The sequence below is a fragment of the Stegodyphus dumicola genome, chromosome 4 (genome assembly GCF_044657685.1).
Source record: "Stegodyphus dumicola isolate Sdum_Otavi_A_Nest chromosome 4, ASM4465768v1".
NCBI classification, from domain to species: Eukaryota; Metazoa; Arthropoda; class Arachnida; order Araneae; family Eresidae; genus Stegodyphus; species Stegodyphus dumicola.
Genome location: NC_140771.1, coordinates 255109626 through 255131398, shown reverse-complemented (window position 1 = coordinate 255131398; position 21773 = coordinate 255109626). Strand labels below are relative to the sequence as shown.

Sequence of the window (21773 nt, the reverse complement as noted above, 5' to 3'; positions counted from 1 at the left end):
TTAACCTAACCTAATGAACAGCTCAAAACAGTGCTCATGAAGGAACGACAAGTACTTATTGATAATCTCTACGAATCTGAAATGACCACATTCCCTACAACAGGATAACACTTTTCTTTAGCTTATGCTGGTGATGCAGCAACTGTACACTGACAAGTAATGATACTGTTATGTTTTTTCTCTTCTGACACTAGTTGTTGCGTTATTTTCTTCCTTCACATTCGTATGGGGTTCGTGTGCATTTGCAGTGAAAAACGACGACACTTGATGAAGTATCGAAACACACTTTATTTGCCAGTATTGTCAGGACAGTTCCAAAACATGTTTTACAGTCGTCAATGAACTGCTATAAACACGCTAACGCTATCAGCGACACAGCCTTCAAGTTATCACAGTGGAGACAGCTTCACTGCAAAGGACCTGAGTACAGTTCCCGACTCTGCTTGGTCGTTTTCGGAACTCCACGTACTCTCGAGGATACCAACACTAGTGAAGATATTTTTGACTCTTATCTTTGTGAATTTATGTTATCAGGTTCAATGTTCCTTCTAACCTTCTTCGGGAACATATAAGGACCTGACTCGGAACAGAGAGCTTACTAAAGCTATGTTTACTAATTGTGGTAAGTAGACAGGATACAGACGAAGGGTATACAAAACCCTTTATTTTTCTCTATATACAATAACTTCCGTACTTCGGAATACACTGACCCTCCACTCGGGGTCTAATGTAAAAAAGTATAAAAATAAAACTAAACTATAATTTAACTTTAGAATAATACACGTGGAAGATTGGCCTTATAATACAGTCAAAAGTTGTTAATCCGGACTCGTCGGGACTTCGGCGATTCCGGATTATCGATTTTTCCGGATTATAGATCATAAGTTTAAATCTCGTAAGATGGCATGCAGAAATTATAAAATTAAAAATATGAAACCGTAATTTATGAAATAAAGAACAATTATGATCTAAAGGGTATCAAAATTTGCAAAAAGAAAAAGCTTAATATTTATTTGTTTACTTTATTAAACATTTCTTTCAATGTAAGTTGTTTAAGTTTTGCTTCGTTTCATGTGATAATACTTTCTCTTTAATTCTATTAAACAGACATAATTTCTTGTTCAGTTACAAAGTTCCACCGTTCAAGTCCTATAATTGCTGTGTCAAGAATACCGACTAATTTGTCAATCGAAATTTTTTTTGTTTTCAATAACCTCTGTCACTTTTCTTCGTTATCGGAAGCGAATTATAATGACGAGGAACTTGTTTTAAATCATATCAAAGACGAAGCATATTGAGATGAAATACTACATTTGGTAAGGAATTATAAGCCAAATAAAATAAAAACATCTGCGCTCAAGATAAGGATAGTGCTGACAAATCAACTTCCAATTCATTACGCGCCCGCCGCCGAGCAGCGTGAAATTGATAAACAGATTTCGGATTTCAAAACATACTTTCGCTTTAGATCCTTTACATACTAACAAATATATATCGGAAATTCTATTTGATATAATCGAAAGTTTAAGCTTACTTTTATAAAATTGCTCTTACAGTCTGCAAAAAATAATAAGCCGGATGCAATTCGAAAATTAAGGAACAACGCAATCATCAACATTAACTGAAATAGATAATTAGATAATTTTAGCTTATACGTCCATTATACATAAAATGCGCGCGCGAAAACGTATTCTGCACTTGCGCACACTCATATGCGCAGTCGTAAAAGGTCTTACGCGCACGCGTGAACGCCTCTGCGCATGCGCAGAAAGTTTTTAGTTTTGATGTCCGGATTATAGATCATTCCGAATTATGGGTGTCCGAATTAACGACTTTTGACTGTAACAGGAAGCGTATGTAGCACAGAGACTGTGAACACTACAATACGTTTAATTTATCAAGAGGATTAAAACCTCTGGCCTGGAAGGCGAACAGCAACTGCGTAACTTCTAAAGTAAGCGGCCTGTGTTGACTTACTGCTTCCTCTCTTTCGCTTGGCAAAAAGGCCACACTTATATACTTGGCGTTCGCCAGACAAACTTTGCATAAAAACCTTCACGCTTATAATTCTGGCCGGAAGTAGAAAATAAGAAGTGATAGTAAAGATTTAAAATAAAATAAACGTTAGTAAAACTTAAGATCCTTACATACTTCCTGCCAGAGTTAATTAGTTTGAAACTGAGGTCTAAAACGACCTTGTTGAAAACTTTTAGCTCTAGAATCTAACGCGAGGCCAACCTTTTACAAACATAACTTCGTTAGAAACTAGAAAATTTAAAAGAAAGAAATTTGTTACAATAGCAGCTCCCAGGATATACAACAATCTTTTTTTCATCTGTACTGCATCTAACCAGGAGCTTTTATTTAATTCTGGTTCCTTCCAGAGATCTGGAAGGAAAACTAGTTTAATGAAATGTTACACAATGACATGGCAAGTAACATATAGAATTATACTGCTCTTAACATTCTTATTTCATTCATGACTATTTTAATTATCTCTCCCCGTGCTCTCTGACATGTGTTGTAAAAGAACACCAAACACGAATGTGTTTCTGTCTACGTGTGCCACACTTCCTCCTACAATCAAAACACTATTGTGTTAAAATTCAACATAACGAGACCTCTTAACACACCCTAATTTCAACTCTAAACCCTGAGGTACTATTCTAAAAGTGGCTAACTCTAAAGTGTAGCGTCAGAGAGCCTAACTACATCATTCAACCTTTGACACATATTCACCATGATTTAATCTTTACAGTCACACGAATAACAAATTTTTAACATTCACTTTTACCATATCATGGTATTTCTTAACATTTAAAATAACAGTTCACATTGTATATAAGAACATATCAACATGCTGTTAATTTTACACATTTGAAAACATACATTAGTAGTACATTGTTAACTTCTATTCTTTTCAAAGCAAGTGCCAATTCCTTCTACATTGAAATAATACATTTCAAAAAGTCTTTCAGACTAAAACTTCTTTCTTGCTAGAATGTTTTAAATAAAATTTATACAATATTTAAGTCTTTACACAACGCTATTATACATCAACTTTAGTTTTACGCGCGAATTGAAAAACATACTACCAAAATCGGTAACAACTGATTTCTCGCCCTTTTGGCGACAAAGGTAGACCTTGCATGAGGTAAAACTTCTTGAAATCTGCCACTTGCAGTAAGAATGAAAGATTAACTTAAGTTTGCAAAGTAACATAAAATTTTACTTATCTTTGTGATATTCGGACATCCTTTTCTGGGCCCAGTCTTTAAAGGTACTGCAGATAGTAGCTTGGTTTATCCTCCTTCTTGTATGGGCTCGCCCTTCAGTGCTTTCCTCTGGAAGCTTCCTTTTTTCACCAGTACGGCCACCCTTGAATACCTTCTTTTTCTCCTCTGCTTGTGGTCTTGGCCGTTTGATGGCAGCTGGTCTTGGCGGAACCGGGAAACTTCTGTCGTGTTCCTACTTGGAACTCGTTGCTGGCCGTTCAAACTTTCCTTGAACTTTTTCCTCCGCCGCAGATGGCCCTTCCGCAGTTCGGCGACTTTTGCTGCAGAGAGTCCTGTCGGATGAGTAGATCTTCCGTTTTAGAGCCGGGTTATAGTTGCCGTCATTTCTCCTGGTTCTCTTCACATACGTCGTCCTTCTCCCTTCTTCATTCTGGGGGTGTTCGTGAACTCTCTTTTCTGGACGGTGGAACGGCTTCTTTTTCTTGCTACCTTCAATTTTTCCGCGGGGCAATTTTCTTTTCACTTGTTCCTGTCTCTCATTGGCTTGCCCTTGTACTTGTCGTTTTCCCACCTCTGGAACTTGTACCTGCGGTGTCTGCCGTGCCGGATCCTGCAAAAGATCTGAAAAGATTTGCATTTTGTTACGATCGAAGTAGGGCTTGATTTGATCAATGTTTGCGGAACAGGTTTCACCATTTCTGGCTTTTAAAACTACTACAGCGTGAGTTATTTTTTCTATAACATATGGTCCTTCAAATCGTGGAAAAAATTTGGCACTTTTATCTTCTGGTGCTGAAGAAAGTGAATGCTTAATTTTTAAAACTTCATCCCCTACTTTATAAGTTACTCCCCGTCGTTTCAAATCATAATATAACTTCTGTTTTCTTTGTGCTACTTCCGTATTCTTTTTTGCTTCTTTTATTAGATTTTCTATATCACCCATTTTAAATTCTGGGGCTCTTTGTTGCACATAAAATAATTTATCTAATGGCGTTATAATCTTTCTACCTAAAAATAACTCAGCAGGAGTTTTGCCCGTTGTATCATGTTTTGCGGTCCTAAGGACGAAAGCAAATTCATTGCCATAGTTATCCTGGCTTTTATGAAAATTTTTAACATAATTACGGATAATTTTCACTATATTTCTGTTGACCCGTTCCGCTATATTTGATTGCGGCCGATACGGGACCATTTTTAAATGACATATGCCCAGTTTTTGGCACATGTCTTCAAATATATTACTTACAAATTGAGGACCATTATCTGATATAACTTTTAGGGGTGCTCCATATTTTAAAATATATTTATTTAAAACAGAATCGGTAACTAATTTCACGGAGGCTCGTTTTAAGGGAACAATTTCGGTCCATTTACTAAAATGATCAACCATAACAAGGAGATAGCGACTTTTATTTAACTGACTTTTTGGGAAAGGGCCCAATAAATCGATGCCAATTATTTCATTTGGAAATTAGGATTCAATACTATTTAGAAACCCGGCCGGGCAGAAATTAATATAATTAACTGCTTGACATGTTGGGCAGGACTGGACATACGCCGTTGTTAACTTTTGCAGTTCAGGAAAGTAGACAGCCTCGCGTACGCGTTGGATAGTTTTTCGAATACCAGCATGAGAAGCTAAAGGGCTGTCATGGAGCTCCTGCAGGATATTTAATCTAAGACTAGCTGGGATAACAGGTCGAAATTCGTTGTTGGAATTCGTAGTTTTTGTATAAAATAATAGACCATCTATTAGTTCGTAATGGGCCGCCCTATTTCTTATGGCCACAATATCTTGGTGGCTAAAATTTCCAGGATCCTTCAAATACTCATAAATACTTCCAAACTCAGGATCCTTACCCAGTTCGTTTATTACAGTTTCTCGGGAATTTATTGTGCACGCTGTCAGCATTGCCATCTTTACGGTATTGCCTTGTTCGTCTATTTTAATCCTTGATAGGGCATCTGCTACGATATTTTCCTTTCCAGGGGTATGCTTGATTACCAGATTATATTCTTGCAGCTTGAGTGCCCATCTTATTAACCTTGGGGATAAATTTTTCCCTGAGTACAATCTAGTTACCGCCGCATGATCAGAGTATACTGTTATCGGCGCCTTTCCAAAATAGACTCGGAACTTTTGCACTGCTAACAGAACTGCAAGTGCCTCTCTCTCGGTCGCGGAATAGTTTCTTTGTGTTTGATTTAAAGTTCGGCTAAAAAATGCCACGGGCTGCTGATTTTGCGAAAGTACCGCTCCTACCGCATAATCCGAAGCATCCGCTGAAATTTCTAAATTTTCATCCTTTTCAGGAAATTTCAACATAGGGGCTTGCTTTAATGCTTGTTTTAATTTTTCGAAAGCACTATTGGCTTCGGCCGTCCACGAGAATCTTGCCTTTTCCCTTTTTAATTTTAACAATGGCTCAGCGATAGCCGCAAAATCTTTTATAAAGGACCTATAATATGAACAAAGTCCTAGAAAAGAAGAGAGCTTCTTTGCCGTGTTTGGAGTCGGATACTTTTGTACAGCGATTATTTTTGATTCATCTGTCTCGATCCCTTTTTGAGATATTTTGTAACCTAAATATTTTAATTCAGGGGCTGCAAATTTGCACTTTTCGACATTAACTTTTAGACCGGCCTCATTTAATAAAGAAAACACCTGTCTTAAATCCTGTACATGTTGGTCGAGATTATCACTAGTAATAATGATATCGTCTAAATAGATAAATGTGGACTTTCCAAGAACAGGTCTTAACACAATGTCCATGCATCGCTGAAATGTTGCCGGGGCCCCTGAAAGGCCAAACGGCATACGCAAAAATGCATAAGTGCCAGACTTGGTTATAAAAGCAGTCTTAGGCACGTCCTCAGGCCTCACCCCTATTTGAAAATAACCAGTCTTTAAGTCTAAAGTCGTCATAAATTTGGTTGATTTTATGTTCCTTAAAATTTCTTCTATGATCGGTAACGGATATACCGGATATTTCGTTATGGAATTTAATTTACGGTAATCAATAGCGAATCTCCACCTTTTTGGATGCTCCAAAGGATAATAATTATTTTTCTTACATAAAACCACCGGGCTAGCATAACTACTTGAGATGGGCGTTATGATCTTTTTACGTAGCATATCGGTAATATGCCATTCTATAATTTTTTCCTTATTCTTATCATACCGGTATGGTTTTTGACGAACTGGCAATGCATCTCCGGTGTCAATACTATGGTTAGTAACCTGAGTAAAGCCTGGAATATCACTAAATAACGAAGGAAATTCACTTACCACTTGTCGGATTCTTCCTTGCTCGTCATTAGAGAGGTGGTCAAGTTTTAACATCGGCGGTTCAGCGTTTTCTGTATGAACTGGTTTCATTGTCAGCTTAAGGGACGCTTCATTAAAATCCAGCGTAGCGTGTGCTTCTGAAAGAAAATCTATTCCTAAAATTATATGTGCTTCCAGATTCTTTACTATAAAAAACATCACCTTTACTTGTTCGTCCTTGATACGGATATACAACGGTACTTTACCTATGCACTTACATTTTTCTCCTTGCGCCGCTAACACTGTCGTATTATCCGAATTATATATGCGGTATTTGCGAAAATACTTTCTAAAAAACTCCTCTGCCACACAGGAACACTGCGCGCCTGTATCCAGGAGTGCGGTGGCCGGGATATTATTCACCAAGACTTCAATCTTCGGAAGAGTCAAATTTTTCACCATTACTGTATTTAACTTGTAGGAAGAGGGGTTTTCGTGGCCTTCGGATTTCCGCACCCTCTCGTCAGCAGAAATCCATTTTAGTTTAAATTATTTTTCCTTTCCGTGCTTTCCTTCTTTTTCCCCTGGCCTTGAGACTTTTTTCCTGGGTTGCTATTGAACTGTCGATGTTCGCCGGCTGTTTTTGAATGCAAATTGGTTTCGCTGTTGATATTGGCGTCTTCTTTCGACGTCCGCCGTTCTTCTACTTTCAAACTGGATTGCTAGCTCAAATAACTTTTCCAGTGTAGTCGGATTTCTTAATTCGATAAAGTCTTGCACTTGGGGCAGTAACCTCGGCAAAATCACTTGAATTATTTCAGGATCCGGACGGTTTCCATACAAGAGCTTGAAAACGTGAATTTTTCTTAAAATAAAGCTCGAGAGGTTTTTGATTCTTTGTTGATATATACTAAAAAGTTTCGTTTCTAATTTCGCACGATCCCTTACAACAGGGAAGGCTTTTAGTAGGGCAGTCTTGAAATTTTCGTAAGTATAGGTGGGACTTCCTGCTTGACCCAAGAGACTTCTGCCGATACATTTCAACCAGTTAAGCGCTTGGCCCCTCAAAGCGCTGGTAGCTAAGGTAACTTTTTGAAACTCATGCACGGGGTAGAGCATGAAGTGGTCATCCAATTTTCCCAAAAAACTGGTTACCGGTGAGTTTCCATTAAACGTTGCTTCTGGTTTCATCGAAGCGCGCATGGTCTGGACGATGTAACCGAATCCTTCCAGGGCGGCAGCTGGCATTTCTGGATTCTGAGCCGTTTCTGCAGGCAGCACAGGTTCTTCTTGAAACTCGGCCATGGTTATTCTTCTTCGTTGGGCGCCACTATCAGGTTCAATGTTCCTTCTAACCTTCTTCGGGAACATATAAGGACCTGACTCGGAACAGAGAGCTTACTAAAGCTATGTTCACTAATTGTGGTAAGTAGACAGGATACAGACGAAGGGTATACAAAACCCTTTATTTTTCTCTATATACAATAACTTCCGTACTTCGGAATACACTGACCCTCCACTCGGGGTCTAATGTAAAAAAGTATAAAAATAGAACTAAACTCTAATTTAACTTTAGAATAATACACGTGGAAGATTGGCCTTATAATAACAGGAAGCGTATGTAGCACAGAGACTGTGAACACTACAATACGTTTAATTTATCAAGAGGATTAAAACCTCTGGCCTGGAAGGCGAACAGCAACTGCGTAACTTCTAAGGTAAGCGGCCTGCGTTGACTTACTGCTTCCTCTCTTTCGCTTGGCAAAAAGGCCACACTTAAATACTTGGCGTTCGCCAGACAAACTTTGCATAAAAACCTTCACGCTTATAATTCTGGCCGGATGTAGAAAATAAGAAGTGATAGTAAAGATTTAAAATAAAATAAACGTTAGTAAAACTTAAGATCCTTACAATGTGGCGATACCAGTATACAGATACTAGTTCAGATAATTTTAAGAAGTTTTTGGATTCTGTTAAGGAATTTTGTTTGACTGAAGACAGGAAAATTTCTAAATAAGGTAAGTGGATAGAGTCAAAAGTCTTTTATCCGAACTCGTCGGGACTTCGGCGATTCCGGATTATCAGTTTTTCCGGATTATAGATCATCAATTTTAATCTGGTACGATGGCATGCAGAAATTATAAAATTAAAAATATGAAACCGTAATTTATGAAATAAAGAACAATTATGATCTAAAGTGTATCAAAATTTACAAAAAAAAAAAAAAAAAAAAAAAAAAAGCTTGATATTTATTTGTTTACTTTATTAAACATTTCTTTCAATGCGCGCATGCGTAAAGTACATCCAGATGAAATACTACATTTAGTAAGGAATTATAAGCTGAACAAAATAAAAACATCTGCCCTGAAGATAAGGATAGTGCTGACAGATCAACTTCTAGATCATTGCTTGCCGTGACACCCCCCCTCACAAAGCAGCGTAAAATTGATAAACAGATTTCGGAATGTTAGAGAAACAAAGGATATGCCTTTATCCATTTTTTGCAGCAATTCCACTTTTTGTTTAATGGACACTGAAACATGCTTTCGCTTTGTAGATCCTTTGGCAGCTCCAGAATCGTAAATTCTTTCTGACATAATCGAAAGTTCAAGCTTACTTTTATAAAATTGCTCTAACACTCTGCAAAAAATAATAAGCCGGATCCAATTAGAAGATTAAGGAACAATGCAATCTGCAACATTAACTGAAATAGATAAGTAGATAATTTTAGTTTAGCTTATACCGTCTGTTATACATTTAACGTGCATGCATATAGGCATGTGTACATGCGTAAAGGTATTATATGTTTATGCATGCGCAGAACGTTTGTAGCTTTGAGGTCCGGATTATAGATCATTCCGGATTATGGACATCCGGATTAAAGGCTTTTGACTGTATTTCTTTTGCGTAGTGTTAAGATGAATTTCATTTTTTATGTTATTTGATTGTTTGATTTAAAATGTAGTTTATTGAGATTATATACATGTGCCCAGTTTGTGCAATTCTCCAATGTCTTTTTAAGTGAAAATAGGTCGACGTGTAGATGGATACCAAGTTTGGGCAATTCTTAGACTTGTTATTTTGGCTTTGTGTAGTCCGGATTTTTGGCACAAACTAGGTATCCATGTACCGCCAAAAATCACCAAGGGGCACTCGTAAATATATTTCTACCAAGAGTTCGATAAAGAAAAGAAAGAGGAAGAAAAGTTAAAACAAGATACATGGCTGAAGTATTTTAGAAAACAATATATGCATATATCAACATCAGTAGATGAAGAAAAAAGAATCCAAATCAGGAAACAATAGAAAAGAGAAAGTAGAAAAAGAAGAAAAATAAATATATTTAAAAAAAAAAAGCATTAAGCGAAAGGAAATAACAGGAAAATCAACATCTATCAATTAAAAAAAAAGGAAGTGAAGGAAATTATAGATCAACATACAAAAAAATATTCAGTATGAAAATGGAAAGAAAGAAAAAAGAACAAACAACAACATTTGAAAAATCTCCAAAATTGTGATATATCCATGCAGCCAACTCATTTTATTTCCATAACTAAGCAAATTACAGTCAAATTGATGTTTAATAAATGCATAAAAAATAACTGTCAGAGAAGCTAGAAAGTAAATTACAGCAATGTTAAAAAAGTGTACTTTATCGTACAAAACAAAAAAGGTGAAAAAACTGAAATAGAATAGTTGCAATTAATTTCCTGCTATACATGAAAGTTCTTTATATTAAGATATTTACTAAAGGCTACAGCGATTGCAAAATATAGAAGAGTTGAATAATACAAATGCTGAAAACAGCATAAGAACATCATAACAACATGAGACACAGATTGACTTCACAGAGATCTTGTCATAAGAATCAGTATCTCTGCTGCAGAAGAATGTGACATGCTAAGCATCTTTCAAAGTATAAGCCAATCATTTCACTTTTCTGGCGATGCATGTACCGTAGGTGGTATTTATTTATTTGAACAATTCTCATAAATATCAAACATTATTTCAAGTAAATATCCATGATTAAAACAAATTAATTCCTCCATGTTCTATGACTTATTGCATTTTCACACTCACATTTCATCACAAAATGTACCAAGATGTTAAAAAAAAATTCTTATTTTTTCTTACAGTAATTTATTAAATACTTACTATGAATTGAAGGCTATCAAACTTCTCATTGAATGATTTTACAAAGCAGAATAAATATTTTTGCATATTAACTAACACAATAATTAATAGCTAGATTTAAAATAAATTGTATTATTTATTAGTAGCTTAAAAATAATAAAATATCTTGGTATCTTTTTGGCATTAGAAAGTTGTGTATATTAAATCAGAAACAATAGATATATTAAGAAGTAATTAATTAAGCTCAGCATGATTATTATACTAGTAACATTAGGAAACCTTTGTCTGGAAAGTAGCTTCTGATGAATAAAGACGAGACATAAGTCCATCTTTTTGCTTCATACACTTCTGAAAGAAAGAAAATTATATGTAATTATATATTTTAAAATCAATCATTTTAAACTTTGTAGTTTCAAATGTAAAATATTTTGAATGACAATATATTAAAAGATGAACAGAAGTTATTTTGTGATATTAATGTAAACATCTTATTTTTTAATAAAATCATTTCAGTGATAGTATATACTATATATATAGTGTATATACTATGTATATAGTGTATATACTATGTATATACACACATAGTATATAGTGTATATATATATATATATGTGTGTGTATAATATGTGTATATATATATACACACATATATATAGACGTTCTTTGGATCATTTTTGGTGTTGGCGATAATTTTCAAAATCGCGCCGAGGCTGCACCGTATACTAGGATTTTACCGGAAAACCTAGCAGATCACCTTCTCGAATATTTATTTCCGCGTGAAATAAGTCACAACAATAAGGATCCATTCATAGAAATTCTGGCTGCCATCAAGGATTGCTTTCCAGTGACATAAAATCTCCGGCAATTTCCTTAACAACACAGTTTTTTGGAAAAAAAAAAAAAAAAAAAAGGCCCTTTTCAGGGCTATACAAATTTAACAAAAGATATATGACATATTGCTATATATACTTTAATTTATATGCTTTATAATGTTTAACTCATTAATATTATGTCTATTCCTGCTAAGTCTAATTTTTATCCTTTAAATATCATGTTTCACTGTTTGATATTATTTTTTGCAAGCTAATTCTAATTCATATGTGTATTCCTGCTAAGTCTAATTTTTATCCTTTAAATATCATGTTTCACTGTTTGATATTATTTTTTGCAAGCTAATTCTAATTTATATGTGTTTAATATGTTCCTTCATAATTCTTATGCTTTAAATATCATATTTAACCTTTTGATATTTTTTTCTGCGGCTAACACAAATTTAGATGCGTTTAATATGTTTTTTTAATTTATATGCTTTAAACATCACGGATCACCCGTTTAATTATCTTGCAATATGTTTCTTTAATATATATAATAATAATATAACTTAATTTCTATGCTTTAAATATCATGTTTAAACTTTTGATAATTTTTTTCTGCGGCTAACTCAAATTTAGATGCGTTTTATATGTTTCTTTAATCTGAAGAATGTGACAATGTTCTTCATGAATGTGTTACGGTTAACCTTTTTAAATATCTTGTAACGTAACCGCTAAACTCATGGCCGATTAGCCGTTGTTGAGTAAATACACTTCGCCGCCAACGGATCCTCTCCGGAAGAAAACCCGAGAACAATCCTTTTCTATCAATAAACGCTTTAATAATATTTTAACAATACTTATTATTATTACTTTACTTTTAAGATTATTACCCAAAATATTTTTGAAATTATTGAGCTGCCAAAATGCTATTCAGCTATTAGCAAAAAAACTATGGCTATTTAAGAGAGAAAAATAATGGCATTTCCTCCTTCCTTAGTTCCCAAAATTGAACAATTTAATACCTAAATTAGTAACTTGCAACTTATTAACATAAAATGGGCTTTGCAATTAAGAGCTTAAATTGGCATATAAGATTTACTTTAATAAGGAAGTGCTAAAAAAACATACAATGAATCAGCTTTTCTTATAGTATTCGTATTTTTTTAAAGTCCTTCTGCAAATCCTTCTTTTTTCAAATGTAGCATCATTCGAATTGTAATTATACTACACTAATTTCGATTAAAGTTCTTCTCAAAATGTTGCATTATTAATTGATCAATGATAAAAATTATAAGTCTTAAAGCCTCGAACATAAGACAGATGAAGAATCTCTCCTGTCAATATATGTCAAAGTTATGCTTCTATTGATTAAGAGGTTATATACGGATATGATAATCAAAAATGAAAACAACTAATTTTCAACTTCTTAAAAGATTATTCTTTAATTTAATGAAACAAAGATAAGATGCTACATATTGACAAATTACTACTTTTATAGTAATAACTAAATTTCGTTATTGAACGAGAAGAAAAAAAAAATTTACCCTTAGATTACGAAATATGGTAAAACTATACTTCGTCGGTAAGGTCATTTTCAAAACTCGGATTCACCTTCTGTTTTCTGTTTTTTCTGCTAATCTTCAGGTCTGTAATCACTTCACTTCATCTTGATTGCTTTTTGGCAGCTCAATAATTTCAGAAATATTTTGGGTAATAATTTTAAAAGTAAAATAATAATAATATGTATTGTTAAAATATTATTAAAACATTCATTGATAGAAAAAGATAATTCTTAAGTGACTGAAATGATTTTATTAAAAAATAAGAGATAGCCTTAAATGTAACTTCTGAACTAGAAAACAAAAATATTAGGTACTAAGATAAATTCAAAAAAAAATTTTAGAAAGAGAAGTGTATATTAAATAAAACTTGACTCTCTTCCCATGGATGTTGCCAATTGTTTTTCTGTAATGAAATAATATTGCAAAAACATGCCGCAAGCTTAATATCACGTGATAAAAATACAAAGTTTCTATTGGTTAGTGACATGTTTCCGTCTAAAGGCATAGCGAGTGTTAAAAAGAATGGCTGCCTTGTGAAATACGCTCAAGGTTTTAATGACAGTTCTTTGTTGAATCACGGAATTTCATAAAAATTTTCCAAGCTGTAGTTTCCTAATATGTCAACGTCATCAGCTCGATTGACGAGACAGAATGTTAGGAAAACGAGAAAAAAGAACTTAAAACGGACTGTTTTCTCACGTTCTAGTAATCTAGGTATGTTATGGTTATATGCCAAGAAAAAATAGCATTCTAATTGTGTGCATTAATAATAACAGGCTAACGTATTGATTGCATTGTCTTTATATTTGTCAGTTTTATGTGTATCGATCTTTAATATAATTTTTTCATGTTACTTTTGAAGAATGCGAAGGCTTATTGACATGGATACTTAAATTACAGCCTCATAGGCGGGGAGTCCCAATGACCTAATGTTTACATTATGATCACTTTAGTGTTTTGCATTTGTAACGAGTCGCAGTGTGAAATCGTTTTCAAAAATTAGTTGCCTTATAAGCTTTTTCTTAATTGCTTGTCAGCTATTTTATAATTTAATAAAAATTTAGTTACGCAATTTTTCAGAGTACTGTCCCATTTGTAATACATTTGAAAATATGATCATTTTACTTATTTAATCTCTTTTATTCATTATTTAAAGCCTCCGTTATTGCATTTCGATGCTTTTTAATTCTGTTTTTTGATTCTGTTGTGACGCATTTTATAGTACGAACTTGCTACAGAAACAATAATCGTTTACCAATAAGCATATAAAAGAATTTTATATTTGAATAAATGATAACTGAAGTGTAGAAAATTGTGAATTGAACAAGAAATACTTCTGTAAATCTCTCTGTTTGATTGTGTTCAGTTTGCATAACAAATAGAAAATAATTAGATACCACTTAATGTATCATTTTTTGTCAGTAGTTTCTCTTATGAAATATTGCAATTACTATTATGGTAATTATTATTTGGTTTTCAAAGCACATTAAGATAATATTTATAATGTTCATTAAGCAAAAATAATTTGTATTATTATTAATATGTCATTTCAGCATAGAAACTAAAATTGATTAGGTTTTATGAGTAAAGAATGAACATCTTTACACAATGAAGCCAAGCTTAATTAATATACTAAGAAAATGTGCAGTTTTTTTCTGTGTAGGGAGAGAGGATGATTTTCAGATTGAAGTATTGAATGTACTGCATTTCTGCATGGCATCTAGATACGGTTTGTATAAGCTAGAATTAAAAAAAAAAGAGGGGGTATTTTAGTTGTATGTTGTGGAAGCTTACTTTTTATATTAATGTTGTATTTAACTGTGGTGAAGTTAGGCTGTTTACTGAAAATACTAGTTGCTTTCTAATTTACTTGAGATAGTTTTAGCAATAGTAAAAAAAACTGTAGTTGTACTTCCATTATTGTAATGCAGAATGTCATGCTAGTAAAGTGTGAAGCAATTGTATTTTTCATATCTAGTTGGTATATATGCAGTACAAAGTCCGAAATCCAGACGTCCATTATCCGGAATGATCTAAAATCCGGACCTCAAAGACACAAACACCTTTTTTTTTGTATGCTTAACACATGCGCATTTGATTTTTTCCTCCCATAATAAAACATGTGGAGATATTCACTTAAAAATTCCGATTCTTAATTTCACATAGGTACTAAATAAAATACCTCGTTATGGAAAAACAATCATGTAAGCATAAATTTATGAGATTAATAATTTGTCTCTGTAGCTGAGTGTCTGCTTGGCATACATCTCAAACCGAAACATTCACCTATTTTATGTCCCTGACATCGACCTGGCAAGTCATTATTTATACTTTGCTTTCATCAACGTATGTTTATGAATACATTTCAGTTTCAGTAATAACTCATTCAGTGATGTCTAAACTTTTTTTTTTATATTAGTAATTGAATAACAAGAGTGTGGCAACCTTTTATGTTAACATTACGCTTGGCGATGATTATAGATTTTTAAATGTTCTAAGTAATGTGGACAAGGGAAAATTCAACAAAAATTTCTTTTCATATGCTAAAAATAGATTTTGTTAATGAAACTAATAGGCCAAAAGATTACATTTAGTGCTATTTTAATTAAGAATAACTGATATATTATTCACCATAAACCCAGAAGTGGCGGCAGAATATGTAGGCACCGGATGGCAGAATATAGGGAAGACAAAATTTTTGAAAATTCATTGAAGCACCGAGAAGCAAAATTATGGGATGAGAAGTTTTTATTGATGCAAACTTTTTGTGATCGGAAAACATCCATGACCTCGAGCATTTAAAGGAGTAATGATTTCCCCCGTTATGTATTGTGCAAATAAAAGAGCATGGATGATACAAGCGACAGTGATTGGTTTGAAAATCATTTTATACCCGAGGATCGGCAACATTTGAATTCAGTTGTTTTACTTGATGACTCAAGAATAGTCCTGATTATAGACAACTGTTCGGTTCATACTTCACTTAAAGTTTTAGTGAAAGATAATGTATCCGTATTATTCTTCCCTCCAGACTGTACGTCTGTCATTTAGCCTATGGATATCGGAATAGTGCACGCTCTGAAATGCAAATCTAAAGTAGCAGTTTTAAAATCCATGTTAAATTTCTTGAACAATGGCAAGACTATTCAAGAATTTAAATAATATTTTAGCATAAAATCTGCTGTGTGGAGCATCGCAAGATCGTGGAAGGATGTGTCTCCAGATAAGTTAAAAAATGCTTGGCATAATTTATGGGCAGCTACCATATTTCATGGTGAGGATGATGAAGAGGATAGCCACGAATTTGAAGGTTTTTGGATATTGCAAACTGAAGGTGAAATTTTTCAGTTAATCTTTGGATTATGGTAACTTGGCGAAAATTTGGCGACCAATCCTGCTACAGCAACCTGCTAGTTTTTGTTTGGACGCCATTTTGTTTTCACGACGTAAAGGCATGTTTTTTTTTTTACTCAAAATTTTTTTCCAACAATCTGCTAGCCGAATTACGCTTATGCTAGAACTTTTATGGAACAAAAGTGCTTAATCATGACGAAGATTAGGTGCGAAATTGGGACAAAGTGCAGAATTGCCCACTGCTTGGCGCGTTTTTAAGAATTGCACATACACGGTATCATCCATGTGCACGTCGACCTATTTTCACTTAAAAAAACATCCCAGAATTGCACAAAAATGGCATTGCGCACACTCTTGACTTTATCCATGTACACTGCTAAAGTCCTAGCTAGTAACCTTTATCGCCTTGCCATTTCAGTTTCAGTAATAACTCATTCAGTGATGTCTAAACTTTTTTTTTTATATTAGTAATTGAATAACAAGAGTGTGGCAACCTTTTATGTTAACATTACGCTTGGCGATGATTATAGATTTTTAAATGTTCTAAGTAATGTGGACAAGGGAAAATTCAACAAAAATTTCTTTTCATATGCTAAAAATAGATTTTGTTAATGAAACTAATAGGCCAAAAGATTACATTTAGTGCTATTTTAATTAAGAATAACTGATATATTATTCACCATAAACCCAGAAGTGGCGGCAGAATATGTAGGCACCGGATGGCAGAATATAGGGAAGACAAAATTTTTGAAAATTCATTGAAGCACCGAGAAGCAAAATTATGGGATGAGAAGTTTTTATTGATGCAAACTTTTTGTGATCGGAAAACATCCATGACCTCGAGCATTTAAAGGAGTAATGATTTCCCCCGTTATGTATTGTGCAAATAAAAGAGCATGGATGATACAAGCGACAGTGATTGGTTTGAAAATCATTTTATACCCGAGGATCGGCAACATTTGAATTCAGTTGTTTTACTTGATGACTCAAGAATAGTCCTGATTATAGACAACTGTTCGGTTCATACTTCACTTAAAGTTTTAGTGAAAGATAATGTATCCGTATTATTCTTCCCTCCAGACTGTACGTCTGTCATTTAGCCTATGGATATCGGAATAGTGCACGCTCTGAAATGCAAATCTAAAGTAGCAGTTTTAAAATCCATGTTAAATTTCTTGAACAATGGCAAGACTATTCAAGAATTTAAATAATATTTTAGCATAAAATCTGCTGTGTGGAGCATCGCAAGATCGTGGAAGGATGTGTCTCCAGATAAGTTAAAAAATGCTTGGCATAATTTATGGGCAGCTACCATATTTCATGGTGAGGATGATGAAGAGGATAGCCACGAATTTGAAGGTTTTTGGATATTGCAAACTGAAGGTGAAATTTTTCAGTTAATCTTTGGATTATGGTAACTTGGCGAAAATTTGGCGACCAATCCTGCTACAGCAACCTGCTAGTTTTTGTTTGGACGCCATTTTGTTTTCACGACGTAAAGGCATGTTTTTTTTTTTACTCAAAATTTTTTTCCAACAATCTGCTAGCCGAATTACGCTTATGCTAGAACTTTTATGGAACAAAAGTGCTTAATCATGACGAAGATTAGGTGCGAAATTGGGACAAAGTGCAGAATTGCCCACTGCTTGGCGCGTTTTTAAGAATTGCACATACACGGTATCATCCATGTGCACGTCGACCTATTTTCACTTAAAAAAACATCCCAGAATTGCACAAAAATGGCATTGCGCACACTCTTGACTTTATCCATGTACACTGCTAAAGTCCTAGCTAGTAACCTTTATCGCCTTGCCAAACTACCTGTTACCATATTCTAAAGATTAGCCAAATTTTCATTTAATGGATTTTGTAAAGAAATTTACAGAAGCAGTAATAAATGAAGATGATATAACAGAAATCTGTAGTATGTTCTAGATCCAGAAAATACCGCTACCGATAGTGAAGAAAGTAACAGAGAGGTTATTGAAAACGAAAAAATTTCGATTGACAAGTCAGTCGGTATTCTCGACACAGCAGTTACAAGACTTGAACAGTAGAATTTTGTAACAGAACAAGAAATTATGTCTGTTTATAGAATTAAATAGGGAAGCACTTCTGCAGAGGATCCGTTAAATGTAAACATCGCCAAAATTGGCAATAACAGTTCAAAGTTGGTAACCCGGCGAATTCGGTGGTCGTAGGTAGCAACCTGATTCTTCAAATGCTTAGACAACGAATCTGTTCTCGTATGTTCTGTGCGTGCTCCGTTTTGCCGCTGGCTGGTAGTGCATCACTACCGGATAAGCAGGTGAAATTACGGCGGAGGGGGGGGCTTATTGATAATTGGTAACACGCCTGTTTAGAGTACTACTCTAACTGTTAGAGTACTACTCTATGACTGTGTTCTTAATAATTAAAAGACTAAACACTCAGAACCATAGGGCACCGAGTCCTAAAACATGATTAACGTGGGCTGCAATAATATAAGGTTTAAATAATTAACTAAAGTTTTTATTTTTATTACTCTTATTTTTATCTAAAATAATAAGAATTACATCACTTTTCATGCTTAAAAATTTGACATATTTTTAATGTATCTGAGCAATTACCTTTCAGAAGATGCTAGGTGTTTATATATGATAGATGATTAGAATGAAATAAAGAAGTAATAATGAATAAAAAAAGTATTATTGGTTCTCTGAGATGAGATTTAAAAAAAAAAAAAAAAAAAAAAATTAAAGATTTTTTATTGGTCATCAAAGTTAGTAAACCACTGCTTTGAGTAATTAATCAAAGTTTGACTTTTGAAAGATAACAAAATGTATAATGTTCTTATAGTTTTATTTACAATGCTACTCTAAAGGATTTGAATATTATTGAAGATTCTTGGCAATGTCCAGTTTATTGTGAAAAAGGCAGTTGTTTCAAAATAAAATATTTTAAGCTATCAACAAGTAAATTCAAAAAATAACTTTGAAAATTGCTTGCATAAAATGGATATTTGAAATGTATTATTCTGTAATGAATCCTTTAATCTATTATATGTACAGTAGCACTTAACATATGAAACACAATTTTGGGAATATTGACAAGCAAAGCACTTAATGAAAAAGACACTTTTAAATGTACTAAAATATTAGTATCTGTATGAACAACAGAGAATATATGTAATGAATAATACCATGACCAAATACCTATATAAACAAAACAAAATTAAGTATTCTCATCCTCGACACTTGAAAAAGTAATCCTGCTGTGCAACATTTAGTGAATTTCTGATTGCATGATATTGCAAGCATTTTTTTTAGATTTTTCCTACTAGTGGTTAAGACCATTGAATACTGGTAGTTTGATCTGTGTTCATATCATGGTTAAAGGGCTGGCTGCATGGTTGATTTTTCTAGTTTTCCTCATATGTAATGCAAATACAAGCCAGTTTCCCTTAGAATGTTCATAAAGGCATCCTTCTTCAGGTCAACAGCCGCTATGCTTTGCCATATTCGAATAACCTAAACTTTCCTTCAAATTATACATTGAAAGGTTATATCTGTAGTAAGCAGGACGATGATCATTCAGCTTCTATCCGTGTGGAAGGAGTATATTTAAAACATGTCAGAACCATGGGATTCATAACAAAATCGACCATTAATCTTGAACATTTTATCAAGTGTGCCGTTTTTCTTACGTTATGGGTTTCACTAACAAGATATTCATACTTTTGTTCAAGTTCACAAGCAGTTCAGCAATACAGTTGCTGGATACTGGTAGTTTGACCCTAGTTTGAATCTTCAATACTCAATATCTTGGGCCATCACACTGTCATGGCCCCTAAAGCTATTACTGCTTGGCATAATATAAGCAAAGCATTTATGACTCATTTATGATACAACATTCTGAGAAGTGTTTCATCTGCCTTTCTCATACACCTGAATGCATCATTCAGAAGAAAATGATGTTGCTGCATTTAATTTCATCAGGCCTGATGAAAGATCTAGAATGCAGCAAGTGCTGGTTTTTTCCCACATCTGTTATAAGGAGAAATAATTTCAGCGATATCCTGGAACTAGAATTATCCTAGTTTACATATGAATTTGTCAACAGCATATGCTATTTCCTAAAAATCAATGAAAATATTGCTTTTTTCATTCTCATTTCGGATATTCTAAAATGCAGTAATGTATACAGCATTGATTTACGTCCATTTTAAGGTAAATTTGCTGATCATTTCTTATAAGTTTCCAAACATCTTTTTAGAGATGGACTTTCTTCTTTCCAAAGTGAAATGTGTGTCAATACAATTTATTTCAAATGACTATGGCATGACATCTAGTCTTCACTTTGGCATTCATGTTTCATTATTTTACGGAGACATTGCTATTTATTTTTAAGTGTTTTTAATGTGTTATTGAAAATATTTGTAATATAGGCATTTACAAAACTTTGCATTGACCAGAGATATAAAGTTAGTCTTCAGTTAAAAGACTTGTTTAGGATTGTGTAAAGTTGAACAATTACTTTGTTTATATAAGTTGAATAGGAGACTGTTGTTTTATGATTTTTTTTGTAATGTTGGATAGTTTCCACAGGCTTTGGGAATTTTCTTCATTTGATTATCTCTATGTAGTTGAATAGAAAAATATTTTGAAATTATCAAGATAAATAAGTTATCTATTTTGGAGATAAATTTTGATAACCAGCATTTTGTAACAGCATCATGTTCTTAGCATATGCTAAGAATATCGTCAAAAGAAAAGAGTCAACCAACGTGTGCAGATCTGTGATAAATTTTACTACTTTTTGTTATTCCCATGTATATGTAGTTATATAATGATTTGAACAACTGTAATTTTGGAACACTGAGAAACAACTGCTTCAAGTGATTGTTAGACTGTAACTAAATTACTTCAAGTTGCAAATGTGGTCTCACGGCTTCATAGTTTATATTGCAAGGCATGCTGAAAATTTCTAGTTACATTTGAATTGTATTGAAATCTGTGTTTAAACTCAAAATCAGACTCAAAATGCAGGTTTTTTTTTCAGGCTATCTTCATAACTATTGCATTTTGCCATTTAAATTGTTCATATGACAAAGAAATGTGAAAAATGCAAAGTTGAAAACCATGCTGTATCTTAATATAAATTAAATCCTGTGACTAATCACTTACTAGTCCTGTGAAAATTTGCAAATATGACTCTGACTTTTTGTGATTGCTTTCTAAATTAATTAATGCTATATATTTTAAAATTTCACACTTTACAGAACAATGCTTCTCATTGAAGAATGGCACAATTTCATTAATCAGTTGCCAAACTTTCTCGAAAACACATCTTGCACTAAGCCATCTTACTTTTGTTTTGTGTAAGGTTGATCTTTACAATATGGTAACTGGTAGTTTGGCGACAT

At 33.6% G+C, this 21773-nt stretch overlaps 2 protein-coding genes across 2 annotated transcripts in view; one reads left to right on the top strand and one right to left on the bottom strand.

The window, feature by feature from the left end:
• The window catches only part of LOC118187526 (putative pyruvate dehydrogenase E1 component subunit alpha, mitochondrial), a 56025-nt gene extending 42876 nt beyond the window's left edge, over positions 1-13149 (bottom strand). The window contains exons 1-2 of the mRNA XM_035357769.2: positions 12998-13149; positions 10918-10986 (exon numbers count right to left, since the gene is read on the bottom strand). Of these exons, the coding sequence (XP_035213660.1) occupies positions 10918-10986; positions 12998-13045 (117 nt within the window). The 5' untranslated portion in view covers positions 13046-13149. The remainder of the gene's footprint in view (positions 1-10917; positions 10987-12997) is intronic.
• Positions 13150-13526: 377 nt separating this feature from the next.
• The window catches only part of LOC118187535 (F-box only protein 11-like), a 100326-nt gene continuing 92079 nt past the window's right edge, over positions 13527-21773 (top strand). Inside the window, exon 1 of the mRNA XM_035357779.2 lies at positions 13527-13729. Within this exon, the coding sequence (XP_035213670.1) occupies positions 13633-13729 (97 nt within the window). The 5' untranslated portion in view covers positions 13527-13632. The remainder of the gene's footprint in view (positions 13730-21773) is intronic.